This window comes from Capricornis sumatraensis, chromosome 12, assembly GCF_032405125.1.
Source record: "Capricornis sumatraensis isolate serow.1 chromosome 12, serow.2, whole genome shotgun sequence".
NCBI classification, from domain to species: domain Eukaryota; kingdom Metazoa; phylum Chordata; class Mammalia; order Artiodactyla; family Bovidae; genus Capricornis; species Capricornis sumatraensis.
Window position 1 is genome coordinate 34916420 of NC_091080.1, and position 14415 is coordinate 34930834.

General features: G+C 44.7%; 1 protein-coding gene across 1 annotated transcript; it reads right to left on the reverse strand.

Moving 5' to 3' along the window:
• Positions 1-780: 780 nt before the first annotated feature.
• CCNA1 (cyclin A1) lies at positions 781-11029 on the reverse strand. The gene is made up of 8 exons (XM_068984597.1): positions 10856-11029; positions 6900-7146; positions 6587-6711; positions 5909-6132; positions 4368-4572; positions 2555-2668; positions 1344-1477; positions 781-832 (listed from the first exon to the last, which is right to left on the reverse strand). Exons 1-8 carry the CDS (start codon positions 11018-11020, stop codon positions 781-783), a joined length of 1266 nt encoding a protein of 421 aa, XP_068840698.1. The 5' UTR covers positions 11021-11029.
• Positions 11030-14415: the final 3386 nt, after the last annotated feature.

Here is a 14415-nt window from a genome sequence, read left to right on the forward strand (position 1 = left end):
CACCAGGGAAGCCCAGGACTAGCTTAATTATTATGAGGTCCCATCGTATGGTAAAATTTTCTTCTTCTACCTCTCCGAACATCTTCTAAAGCTGAATATATGCTTGATGGGTGACTAAATCAAAACTGGACATTGAAATAAAAGTCCTTTACAAAATAAGCATCATAACCCTCAATTAGAATTAAATTAGGTAAATTACCCCTCTGAGGTACCTGATAACATTTATTCTTCAACCCACTGTCTTTACCTCCCAGGGCCCAACAGGGACACTAGAATGGACAGTGCTTGCTTACGCCCCTTCGCTAATCCATCTAGGCTTGGCATTCACCCTTGCCAGTTTACGGAGAGCTACATGAGGAGTAAAAAGATAGGAAGAGAAAAGTCTCAGGGTAGCAATTACCAAACATGAAAATCTCTGGATTCTTCAGAACACTTAATCCTAACAGCATACTGGATTTATAAAACCAGTGTAGAAGCACTCTTAAAATAGAAAAGACATTTGTAATACTCTCAACTAAAATTCCAGGCAAGCATGTCACCCATAGTCAGCAGTAAATAAGTCTAACACATGGTCAGAAGGCAGGTTTATTCTTTAGAAGGTACTAGACTATATTACAAGCTACTACGTCTAAGAGAACCTAAATACACTTACATTCTAAAAAGTATGTCACCTATATCACAGCAACACTAGTTTGACACAACCTGCAGAAAAGCTGTAAAAATCATGACCGAGTCTGTTGGTCAGGAGGTTAAATTCCGAAGGCGCTTTGGCTCTGAAACTCACTGCAGAGGAAGCACCATGGGTGGCTCCATGAGAGACACGTGCATGTACCTGAAACGAGGCCCACGGCAAGCTCAGCACGCACTGAGGACTTTGGTTTCATAAAATCTCACATGGGCCCCAGAAAACTGTCTGGTAGTTTTAACGGAAAGAACGAGCTGGCTAACTAGATGTACTCTGGAAAGTGTTAGTTGCTCAGTTGTGTCTGACTCTTTGCACCCCCAAGGACTGTAGCCCGCCAGGATCCTCTCTCCATGGAATTCTCCAGGCAAGAATACTGGAGTAGGTAGCCATTCCCTTCTCCAGGGGATCTTCCCAACCCAGGGATTGAACCCAGGTCTCCTGCATTGCAGGCAGATTCTTTACTGAGCCACCTGCTACTCTACAAGATGACAAATTATAAATCTAGGCCCTGCCAAACTGATATTCTTGGTTTGACATGAGACCCTACTTTTCCAGCCCAGCACCATGTATAATTTGTTCTGTTTTTTAATTCTGAAATTACTATCACTTACTAAAGTTTTAAGTAGTGAGCCTAGATAAGAGAATTTCTGGAACTTACTTTGAAGCCTTGTACTTCTCCCTGATTGCTTGCTGAGGTCGATGGGGTATACTGAGGCATGTTTTATGTAGCTCACTCAGGCAAGGCACGATTTCACTTAATGAATAGCCTGTAAATGTGGCGAGGGTTTCTGGCTAATCAAGACAAAAGAAGAAATTTGTATCATAGAGCTTGAAGATCTTAACATATGATATCAGAAATCTGAAGATAAAACTGTGAACTGAAGGGAATTAATAGGTATACTTAGTAAGTATCCATGTTCATCTCAAAAGAAACCATAATCCTTCTTCAGAGTCAGAGTTCTAAATTTGCTCATATTGTACAATTATAAATGCCTAATTTAGGGGAAATTTATTCTCTTATGAGCAGGATTTTTACCGGCCCCTGAAGAGCTTCAACTTACTTGAACACTCTATTTAGACAGAATATGGGAAGATTCTTAGCCAAATGCAGAATAAGAAATAAGAATTTTAGAAAATAAAAGTAGATGCCCTGCTCTCTTAGCACAAAAGTGAGCCTTCAGAACCAACTCTTAGGGGCCCATCTCTAATCCTGCCAGCTATCACGAGCCAAGAAGCAACAATAATTCCCTGTCCCTTGAAAGCCTCATACAACCTCTGACCATCCTAACTGGACCGAGGTTCTTTTACATGGAGGGGAAGAGTCAACATCCTTTGCCTTGAAGTGGTCAGCACGTACGCTACAAGGGAACTCCCTACGTAAGTGTGGGCATTGGGGTTTCCAGGCCAGCTTCCACTGAACGAGCATGTCACCACCATCTCCTTGACCTCCTGCACCCTCTGTGCCCCAGTAAGCTAAGCCACAGAGTCCAAGACATGAACACTGGCCAGCTACACGTTGTGATCTGGGGGTTAGGCAACTAGTTCCTTATAAAACTAACTCTCCCTCCTAACAGGCCCACCAGTTTTAAGCCTTGAGTTACCGAAGAGACTTCAGACAGGCCTTGAGGATCATCTTGTTGTTGTTTAATCACTAAGTCTCTTTTGCAACCCCATGGATTGTAGCTCGCCAGGCTCCTCTGTCCATGGCATTTCCCAGGCAATAATACTGGACTGGGTTGCCATTTCCTTCTCCAGGGGACCTTCCCAACCTAGGGATTGAACCCACATTTCCTGCACTGCAGGATACTTTATCACTGAGCCTCCTGGGAAGCCCAAGTATCGTCTAGAAAGAATCAGTTAGAATCTTACCCAGAAGTGCCTGTTCACAGTATAGTTTGCCAGGCAATAAGCGGCTGCAGCTATCAGTGAAGGAAGGTATTTCAAGAACGGGTCAGCTTCAAGGAGACTCAGTTCTGCTACATACTAAGCACAAGAGAGAAAGTCTCATTGGAATTAGGAATCTGGCTAAGGTTCCAAGTAAGCCTAGAAATGTCAAGGGAACAAACTGTCATCTTTGTTCAATGTGTATCTAGTGATAAGCACAGAAATAGATGCTCAAAAGTATTCATTGAGTCAATGATCATCATGCCTGTCCATAACCAGAATAACATCTATGTTTTAATACATTTAATTACAAGTAAACTTCAGTATTGTATAGGCAAGGCTCAATATTTGGCCTATCTATACAGTGTACGTGATAGGTTACCTATACTAGTACTGTAGGTTTATGCTGGTCAAATAGCATTCCTCTAGCCACGGGAGTAGGCTAGAGTCTTCAGTGAAAGGCAAAAATATGTCCATATTATAGCTATTAATTTATCAGGTGGGGGTGGGGAGGGATAAACTGGAAGATTTGGATTGACATATGCACACTACCATATATAAAATAGATAATTAATAACCTACTGTAGAGCACAGGGAAGCGAAAGTGAAAGTCGCTCCGTTGTGTCTGACTCTTTGTGACCCCATGGACTATATAGCCTATGGAATTCTCCAGGCCAGAATACTGGAGTGGGTAGCCCGTCCCTTCTCCAGCGGATCAGGCAGATTCTTTCCCAACTGAGCTGTGAGTGAGCACAGGGAACTCAACTCAGTTCTCTATAATGACCTACATGGGAATAGAATCTAAAAAAGGGTAGATATACATACATGTATAACTGACTTACTTTTCTATACATCAGAAACTAATACAGCAATGTAAATGAAGTATATTCCAGTAAAAAATCAATTAAAAATTTATCAGGCAAATGCATGCAGTTCATTGGCTAGAACAGTACCAGGGGGGACTTATCAGATTAAAAGAAATATACTGGGAAATTTATAGAATGTTCTTATTGCTCTTTGAATAGCATATAAATACCAGATATATTAGATCATAGTGGATGGGAACCAGGTTTTCCAAACCAATACTTTAGTGACTCTAACTGAAGTTCTGCTGCTGCTGCTGCTGCTAAGTCGCTTCAGTTGTGTCCGACTCCATGCGACCCCAAAGACGGCAGCTCACCAGGCTCCCCCGTCCCTGGGATTCTCCAGGCAAGAACACTGGAGTGGGTTGCGATTTCCTTCTCCAATGCATGAAAGTGAAAAGAGAAAGTGAAGTTGCTCAGTCGTGTCCAACTCATCGCGACCCCATGGACTGCAGCCCACCAGGCTCCTCCATCCATGGGACTTTCCAGGCAAGAGTACTGGAGTGGGGTGCCATCGCCTTCTCCAAACTGAAGTTCTAGGACTCCAAAATGACCAAATAGTGCTTCTTTACTTAACATGTTAGAATGAGATTAGAGCCAAATCAAACCATATTTATCTTGTTTCCTTTCTGTAAACCTAAGAGGTACTGCTTGCCTGTGGTCTGTATACAACAAGAGAATAGTTTCCAAGCTTACATTTTTTTTTTTCTAAGACCTGTGGGTGATTAGACAACCCACATCTGCCAAACATAATTAATGGAAATGTCTCATAGTTTCTTCAAACATGAAGAAGTCATGTTCTTCAAATTAGTTCTCTTCCAATTGCTAAAAAGCTTTTCTGGGCCCAAGGCAAAGAACTGCAAAGGAAGGAAGAACTGAAGGGCTACTTTTTTTATCCAGTTGGCACTGAGGTTCTTGGAAGTCATGTGGCCTACCTTGGCCAGGTTCTCAGTCCTGATGCACACTCCTTGCCTCCTTAAGTACTGAAGGAGGAACTGGTTGGTAGTTGGCACTGTCAGATCAAAAGCCAGGACCTTCAGGAGCAAGCGTTCCATTCTCAGCAGTTGTCGTTTTGTGTAGGTGTCATCGGTTATGTAGACAAACTCATCTACTTCGGGTGGATATATTTCTTCATATTTCCTACAAAAGAGAAAGAGTTTGGGAAAGTAAAGCTTGATTCCTCTGACTCTCTTTCTTGTGCTATCCCAACCAGGCTTGTCATGTGGCCCTTGTAGACTTAAATATCACTTATAAATCATGAAATGGTATAGGTGTGAAAAAATACAGAAGCTTTTTTCCATAAAGAGCATGAGTATGACAAGGATATGTCATACTTACTGCTATGAGTAGTAAAGAGACAATTTTCAGCTAGGGATTTTAGGTTTTGGTGTCTTATAAGCTGAAAGTTTCTGAATGACAGACATGCAGGTAAATTCCTCTTAATTCTACAGACTTCATCTTGTGGAAAAGAATTTTATGTTGAACATAATGATGGGGGAAAAAAAATCTCCTTAGGCCTTAGATTTTTTTTTTAAAGACTGTACTCAGCTTTTTCTATTGAATTAGCAAAAGATGTTCTGTATCCGAGAGAAAGATAATGATTTCACTGATATCAATTCTCTGCTTTTGCTTTTGTTTCTCCTTTCCACAGGGAAATTTTTGCAAAATTATAATACTTAATAAGTATAAAGTCTGAGACCAGAAGAATAGAAAGGAAACTACTATTCACCATCAGGTCACTTATTTAAAAGACACTTAGCCACAACCCCAGTGCTTTTCTACACAAATAAGGCTTCCCTATTGGCTCAGATGGTAAACAATCTGCTTTCAATGGAGGAGACCTGGATTCAATTCCTGGGTTAGGAAGACCCCCTGGAGAAGGGAATGGCTACCCACTTCAGTGTTCCTGCCTGAGGATGCCATGGACAGAGGAGCCTGGTGGGCCACAGTACTTGGGGTCGCAAAGAGTTGGACACAACTAACACTTTCACTTTTAGCCACAACCCAGAACTTTTCTACACAAATAGATATTGTTATGAATGACTGATAGTAACAGGAATTAGCTACAATAGTTTATTCACTGTAACCAAATACACTGGGTTATTATGAGTCACTTGCTAGAGCCTGGAGAAGGCTTACATAAACCCAAATCTCTTTAAACAGGGCTTTTACTCACTGTAGAATATAGTCAAAAGACTACTACAAAATAATTAAATTAGATTCTGAATTTGAGCTGATGGTTGCCTTAGTCATGATACTGAACTTGTCATTAAGAGGATCTTAAACATCCAAGTTGAAGAGTGAACATGTGGTGAGATTCAGTTTCTCGGTAAACAGTGTAAAAATAATGATATTTTATCCAAGGAGGCATGAGTAAGTTTTAATTATCAAGCACTGTATTTCTCCAATAAATGGGAACAGAAATCAAGTGTTTAGACAGGCTGACATTTCATGTTATTTGAGCTGAAGGACTTACGAAGCCAGGAGAATAGCTGCTGTTCCTACAAGCTGTAGTTTCCCTCTAAGAACAGACATGCAGGAAAGAAACCTGTCCAGGAAGTTGACAGCCAGGTAGAGGGTCTCTGCACGGAGCTTGTACTCCTCTCCAACTTCAGCCAGCCAATCCACCAGAATGGTCCGCATGCTTTCTGTGATGTCTGGTTGTTTCCTCATGTAGTGTGCCTTGGGCCTGTGTCTTATCTGTTTGGGGAGAGAGTTTTTTTTGATGTTTAAATAGTTGTTATCTTATAAGGATCACTCCACAGTACAGTTGCTATTTTTAAAAAGCTCCTGAGCAAAGGTTAGCAGGAAACTCAGTCAAAAGCCAGAGAAATCTGTACATCATGATATGGAACAAACTGTGCAATTCTGGTTCCGTAATGCAATTTAGTTAACGAGTAACTTCAAGGAGGAGGGACATGGCAATAATGGTTCTTCCCAAGAGTGAAATACTTAATATACAAACTCTTTTGAGACACAGAGAAACAGTCCAAGTAACTGCTACTCACCGCACCCAACTATTATTTTTCATAAACGTTCTCATGTTTAGATGTCACAAGAATGCCATTCGCTAGTGGTCATGGCCAACAGCATATAACTATGTTAATACAGAGTGCTTGGGGTGCTGGAAATTGAAGAAGTTGGGAAAACTCACTTCAGCTTCTCTAAGGTACTGATGAATTTCTTCAGCATATTCAGTCACATTTATCACATCTGTACCAAAATCTGATGCATCTTCAGACTGGGAGTGGAGAGATGAATCTACCAGCATAGGGGAAACTGCAGGGGGTGCAACATTATCAGGTAAGACATTTCATTTCAAAACTAGTTCCATCCACTAACCCTCTACAGGCAGCTCCAGCTCCACAGTTACTGCTCCAGGGAATTCTCTTGCTAGTTCTACGTTGCTGAACACTGCAGGCGATTACGAAGACAGGGTACTGTCAGCCATGGGCGAGTCCCATTACCTGTGTTAAAATCCAACAGGAAGTGAAGGTCTGACTTGAGTGCACTGGTGTCTACTTCATACGCATCCTCTAATGCCATCCCCTTTCGCCCTGGGCAGCTATCTCTGTCCCCCTGTTCAGGCTCATCCATGTAGATGTCAAATCCTTGCTTGGCAGGTGCCTGAACCCTACTGTCCGACAGCGCTTTCTTTCCAGCTGGAGGGAAGGCATTTTCTGATCCAGAGAAACACCTGAGTGCGGTGAGCCCCTAAAAAAGGATGAAGTTTTTGTGTTAGAGGCTTACCCCAGAGCCCACATAGGTGCTAAGAACACATGTGACTCAAACCAGCAGGCTAGAAAGATGAGAGGAATCTGAATTTGAAATATCCATGTCTGCAACTGAATTTCAGAACCTGAAACTTCCAAAGGATTACTTTGCCCTTATCTTTGTCTATATGTGACGTCTGGGGAAGGAGCTAACCTAAAATTTGTCATCTTCCTCATGTATTTATCAAAGGAATGCAAAATTATAGAAAAAAAGAAAAACTACAGCTCTTCTCCAAAGCGAACTAGGTACCATACGTTGGGGGGCAGTGGAGGGGGACTGTAAATCAGCTTTTGTGCTTGTAGCATGCCAGATTTTTATAACAACCCAGCAAGGTTCTTGACACATAGTTACAGAGTCCTCCTTAAAGTCAACTTTTAGTCAACAGGCTCCTGGAAAGGTCCCATTTATACACAGTTATTCAGAAACATGATGCTTTTAGAAATATGTACTATGAGTTAATTCTCTTACAAGCTATGGAACACTATTAGATGACATAATGAGAAAGAGAAATGAAATTCTAGACATTTTTAAAAGTATAATTAACAGCATCTTCTCAGCAAGTTAGGTGTGGGGTGGGAGAAAAAGAAGAGTCAAGGATGACAAAGTTTTGGGGTTAAATAATGAGAAGAATGGATATTCCATTTATTGAAATGAGGAAGACTTTGGGAAGAGCAGGTTGGGCCTGGAGTCAGTGTTTGGTTTCACCTAAGTTTGAGATGCCTACTGCATGATCCAAGTAGAGATGTCAAGTAGATAGCTAACTTGAGCCTGAAACTTAGCTGAGAGTTCCAGACCAGAGATAGAAGAAGGAATCATCAACAGAAAGATGGTATTTGTTGCCAGGAGACTTGAACAGATTGTGAAGGGAGTGAGTGCCAATTCAGATCAAAAGCTCTAGCACACTCTAACTTTCAAAGAGTGGATGAAGAAGAACCAAGATAATGAGGTGTGGCCAGTAAGCGAGATGAGAAACCAGAAGAGAGCTATGTTCTCTGGGCTAAGTCAGAAGAAACTACTTCCAGAAAGAGAGAATGACCAACAGTGTCAAACACTGCCATTCAGACAAGTAAGAAAAGGATTACGAATTGAGGCAAAGAGAGGGACTTCCCAGGTGGTCCAGTGGCTAAGACTGCACTCCCAATGCAGGGGACCTGGATTCAATCCCTGGTCAGTAAACTAGACCCTGCATGCCACAGCTAAGAGTTTGCATGCTGCAACTGAAGAACCTGCATTCTACAACTAAGACCCACTGCAGCCAAATAGATAATAATTTTTAAACAAATATTTACAACTTTAAGTAAGAATTGAGTCTAAGAGAACAGAAGGAGAAATCGAGACAGAGTATCTGTTCAGCAAATACTTGCATGCGACCCTGGCCGGGCGTGGTTTTTCTTAACACTGGGAGTACAGCAGAAAACGTGGTATCACAAATCCCCATCCTGATAGAGTTTATAGTAGAAAAATTCTCAAGAAATACCGCCATACGTGGGACAGTTGCTGTAAAGAGCTTTGTAGTTGAAAGGTTTTTAAGATTGGGGGAAAAAAAAAAATCACAATATATTTGCATTTGGGTTTGACCCAGTAGAGAAAGAAGAGCTGATGGAATGATATCCTTGAAGAGGCAAGAGGGCATCAGGTGTGCCTCACACATGGGGTGCACCTTGTGTAAGAGCAGGAACACATAGGTCACGCAGGGAGGAGGGTGGCAGGGCATACGATACATGGGGGCATGTGGAAACTCACAGTTGCATCTATATTTTTAGGAAAATAGGATATAAAGTTATAAGCTGAGAGGCAGGATGGAGATAGAGGCTTTAGAGGATAAAGAGAGAGGGGAAAGTATAAAAGATTTCTATAGGACGGTTGTAGCGGAATAGAACCGGGAAATGCAGAGGTAGCACCAAGCAACACAGAGGGTAACTAACAGCTATGAACTTACAGTGAAACCACTAAGCACAGGGGTAACTGCCCATTCAGGAGAGGTTTTAGACTTCCTGTTTTAATTATTTGCTTATTTTTAATTGGAGGATATTTGCTTTCCAATTTGTGTTGGTTTCTGCCATACATCAACATGAATCAGCCACGGGCATACATATGTCCCCTCCCGCTTGAACCTCCCTCCAACCCCCTACCTCATCCCACCCCTCTAGGTTGTCACAGAGCACTGGGTTTGAGCTCCCTGCGTCACACAGCGAATTCCCACCAGCTCTCTATTTTACATATGGTTGATGTACATGTTTCAGTGCTACTCTTTCTATTCATCCCACTCTCTCCTTCCCCCACTGTGTTAGACTTCATGTTTAAAGAAGTACACCGTGTCGCTAAGCAAATTAAGTTTGCTAAAACCACCTTTACTCAGTTTTTTCCAAAGCTTGAAACAGATTACTTTGGGTAATTTTCTCCCACTAACCAGATGCCACCAAGACACAAATGACTTGTGTCATTGTGTAGAAGAGGAGTAGGAGTAGTCAGTAGATGAGGAGAAGCTTCTGATCTGGCCTCCATCATGACTTTTATTTGGGTGGGAAGGCTTTCTCAAACCTCTCAAATTTTCTCACCTGTAAAATGGAAAGGACACCTGCCCACCTACTCCACTATACTACTGCCAATAGATATACAGTACAAGCTTATGAGAAGCTGGTGTAATGACAGACTTGAGGAAGTTTTGTTGTTGTTGTTTTTTTAATCTCAAAATTCATTCTTAAGGATCCAAACTCCTTATTTGCATTTTAAGTGTTGAATTTATTTACCCTCTGTTTACATTCTGTTAAGGGAGGTACCTATGATTAATTAAGTACAAGCAACCGGACATTAGATGGCCCATGATCTTCTGCCCAACTGTCCATTATCAGTCCTGGGGAGAAGCTGACTTTCAAAGCACACATTTGGAAGTAATCTAGTGTACTGGGATCCAATCCTGATTCTAATACCATCACCAATGAACTTAAAGGTTATCGGAGATGCTTCAGGGCACAGCCTAGGTCAATCTGAATACCATTCTGATCTAGAGAAACACCAGCACCACAAGTTAATTTTGGAGAAAGAAATCACAACCCACTCCAGTATTCTTGCCTGGGAAATTCCATGGATAAAGAAGCTTGGCAGGCTACAGTCCATGGGGTTGTAAAGAGTCGGACACAACTTAGCAACTGAACAACAATAGTTTATTTTGGTGCATTCACAATGTCCTTTTAGCCCAGAACTTAAGTGCTTCCCTGGTGGCTGAGGGTAAAGTGTCTGCCTGCAATGCGGGAGACCCAGGTTCAATCCCTGGGTCGGGAAGATCCCCTGGAGAAGCAAATGGCAACCCACTCCAGTATTCTTGCCTGGAGAATCCCATGGGTGGAGAAGCCTGGTAGGCTACAGTCCACAGGGTCACAAAGAGTTGGACACGACTGAGCGACTTCACTTTCACTTTCTTTTAAGTGACTTTACACATATTTGACTTAAACAGTTCCTAATAACAAAGAAAATTATTTAATATTGCTAGCTGAAAAAGGGACCTTACAAAGTGCTCTTTTAAAAAATCAGTGCCCCTATAGGCCGGATTCCAGGGCTGAATACTCAAGGGGAGTTTGTGCAGAAAATCTCAAGAGATCCCACTTCCCACCAAGACACGGGGGCCTCCCCAGCTCTTCCCAGGCATTACCTGGCCACAGGTCCTCCTGTACTGCCCATTCTCAGTTAGCACTCCTAGTACTGTTCTTTGTGGCGGATCCTGGCCGAACTGGCCTCTGGTTATCATCTGACAGGCATCAGGACCTCGGGACACTGGAGCCAGCACTACTCCACTCTTGGAGCTGCTGAGATGCATAGCCTCAGTCTCCACAGCTTACTGCTGTCAAGGAAGGAGAAACAGACAAGCCGGTTAGTCAGCCTCTTCCACCAAGGATCCAAGGATGCTGAGACTCTCTGGAAGACAGAGCCCTGTGACACATGATCTTCCTTGCTGTTATTAGGGTTGAAAGGGCCTGAGCCACAGTGCAAGTGATCAAAGCCGCTTTAAACCAAAACGATGATTTGAATCTCTCCAGCCTTTTTTCCAATACCTGGCTGATGGCTGGAAGAAGAGAAGAATATGACAAACCTCCAAGCCAAGACACTAACCCCCACATTAGTGGGGAGTCCAAACCAAGCCCCTGTCTTTCCTAGCTGTGATGCTTATCCATTACTCCACCACCCCCTTCCCTGCAAACCAGTGACCCAGGATACATCACTGTGGGAAAGTACGTCCCCTTCTCAAGTGACAAGCAGAGTGCTCTTTCGCGGCCTTCCTCTCACAAGACAGAAGGCCCCAAAATCTGCTTGGAACCCACAGCGGACCTCGCTCTTCTCAGTCTTATCTCTTTACACATAAGTCTCGAACAATTAGCAAATGCACACGAGGATTGGGAATAAGGGTCCAATGAAGGGGGCGGGGCCGGGGCGGGGCGGGGCGGGGCGGAAGGGGACAGAGGTGTTAATAGATTCTTGCCGGGGCCCTGGGCTCCCAGCGTCTGCTGCCCAGCTCAAAGCTAATTACTTTCAACTCCCCCCGCCCCCCGCCGGCCCCCGCGTCTGTTGAATCGGCCAATCAGCGCAGCTCCCGGGCCTCGCGGGGGCCGTTTCCATGCCAACCGCAGGGGGGCGTGCGCGCTCTGCGGCCTCATCTCTATGGCTACCTCAGCACCCGAGGACGCACCGCGACCCTTGGGCGTTCAGGGCTGGGTGGGGCCAACCGGCGGCGGCCCTGAGCCACTCCTAAGCGGCCCTGCACGGGCGTGCCCGGGCGGGCGGCCGCCGTGGGCGCCCACGCCCCCGCTGTGGCCGATATCTGTAAGGGAAGAAGCAAGCCCGCCCCGCGATGGCCGGGGTTTGGAAGGGACTGTTTTTACTTGAACCGGTTCCCCCAACAGCCGCTAACTCCTCCCGCTAACGTCTTTTCGGCGGCCCGCTCCTGAGAACCTTGGCCCGGGAGGGCGACGCGGGGCCCTCGGGGCTGCTGAGGCCGCGGCGCCTTGATCGCGCCGGGCAGACAGCGCGGCTCACTCCCCTTTCCCCCAGCTCACACACCTAAGCCTACTCCCAGAGAAAGGCCAAGTGGCAGCGAGCGGGCCTCTGGTTGGAGTCGCAGCCTCTTAGTCCGTGGTGGCGGCGTGTTCTCGGTCATTTTGGGTCCTTGCGCACCGGAGGCCGCGCCTGGCCGACCTGGGTTCGGGTGCATGTAACCCGACAGGGCGGGAGAGGAGACCTGGGGTTTTAGGGTCGCACGTGGTGCTCTAGGTCCCCAGGAGAGAGACCTTCCTCGACGGTTCCGGCAGCCCCAGCGTGAAGCTGGCCCAGGAACGCGAGTGGCAGCGACGGGGTGTGGGACGTTGAGAGGGGATAGCGGGGAGGCTGGGAACTAGGGACTGGGCAGGTGGCCTGGCCACGTGGGAAGGAAATCCTTGGATCCGGGGTTCGCGGCAAGGTAGGGTGGAAGCAGGGGGCCTAATTTGGGGGTAAGAGGTGAGGGTAGGGAGAAGGGGCCTTGGCCACGCAGGAAGGGAAGGGGGGTTCTTGGAAACTAGGGAGCCCTGGAACTTGCAAAGGTAACTAGAGAGCCAGGTATAAGAATCTTTACCTTTATTATTTTTTGAAAATGTTGTTGTGCACACACACACACGTTATATATATGTTACTGCTTTTGTCTGCTTTTAATTTTTAAATGTTCCCATCTCTAAGTTCCCATCCATAAAACAGATTATGGAAACCATTCAAATGGTCGTTTTAAGAATTCGTTATTTCCTTCTTCCTTGTTTTGAATGAAAATAATTGCTAATCTTACACCTCTCCCAGTTTTTTCTTAAGTATTCTTTATTAATGGGCTCACTCAGCGATGTGTATGCATTACTTTAATGGGAAAATTGAAGTATTCTACAGGAAATGAGGATGAAAGCGATTGAATCAGGTGTTAAGAGGCAGTTAGGAGGCATCTTGCAAATCACTCCTGGATGCCCAAGGAAAGTAGAAATGGATTTTAATGTGAAACTAACACGTTTATTACCCACTTTCATTCATTGGGAAGCAGCGATCCCTTTGCACCCTGGAATTCCTATGCCTTCGGATATGAAGGCAACACAGCAGCTCTGGTAACAACTCAAATTGTGGCAACATATGTAGGTAGGCCCCAAATGCTTGGTTTTGCAAGGTGCTGCTATCTGGTGAGGAAAACAGCCTTTCTGCCCCCTTCTCATCTGGTGCTGCTTTTGGAAATCTTCTGGGGAGGCTTCCATCATCTGACCACACTGTTGTGACTTCTGGAGACTCTAAAGGCGTCAGGGGTGGACTCTGTTAGGGACTCAAGAACAGGTCTTTCCAAGAGCCAGGGTTACTTTGGCAGGAGCTAGAGGCTCAAACGGTAGAGAATCTTCCTGTAATGCTGGAGACCCAGTTTGAGCCCTGGGTTGGGAAGATCCCCTGGAGAAGTGAATGGCTACCCACTCCAGTATTCTTGCCTGGAGAATTCCATGGACAGAGGAGCCTGGTGGACTATATATAGTCCCTGGAGTCGAAAAGAGTTGGACGCGACTGAGTGCCTTTCTCTTTCACTTCTGTGCCCGCCTGTGACCTGACGCTCTGTACATTCCTTTTGATATGATTTACTTGATTGAGGAAAGTGACCAGAAACCTCATACTCATCCTTTCTTCCCAAACAAAAGAAGCCAGTGCAGTGTTTGTTCCTGGAGCCTGTCGTTTTGATCCTCTTTTCTGAGACTGAAGCTCAAGGGGGAAAAGGGTAGCGCTGGCCCCGGGCAGAGGCAGGTCTTTGAAATTGGCTGTCCTGACTCACACATCTGGTCGGGACCAGAGAAGGAGGCTACTAAGGAGTCTGTACCTCTCAGCTGTCTCTAGTCCAAAAAGTGCCTTTTAAAGAGAAAAGAACTCTTAACCAGATGAAACCCTCTGGTTATTTCACATCTTCCCCTACCCCTTCTAGTGTGAATTTTGTTGTTGTTGCTATTCAGTGCCTTAGTCGTGTCCGAGCCCTTTTTGACCCCATGGACTGCAGCACGCCAGGCTTCCCTTTCCTTTACCAACTCCTGGAGTTTGCTCAAGTGAATAGCTGCAGCCTAATCCAACCTTAATGCATATGAAATATTATCATTAAATATTACCATGTTTCTTCTTTCTCCATCCACTTCGTTAAACTTGACAAAGAGCACCAATATGTGGCTTATGAGTTTATTG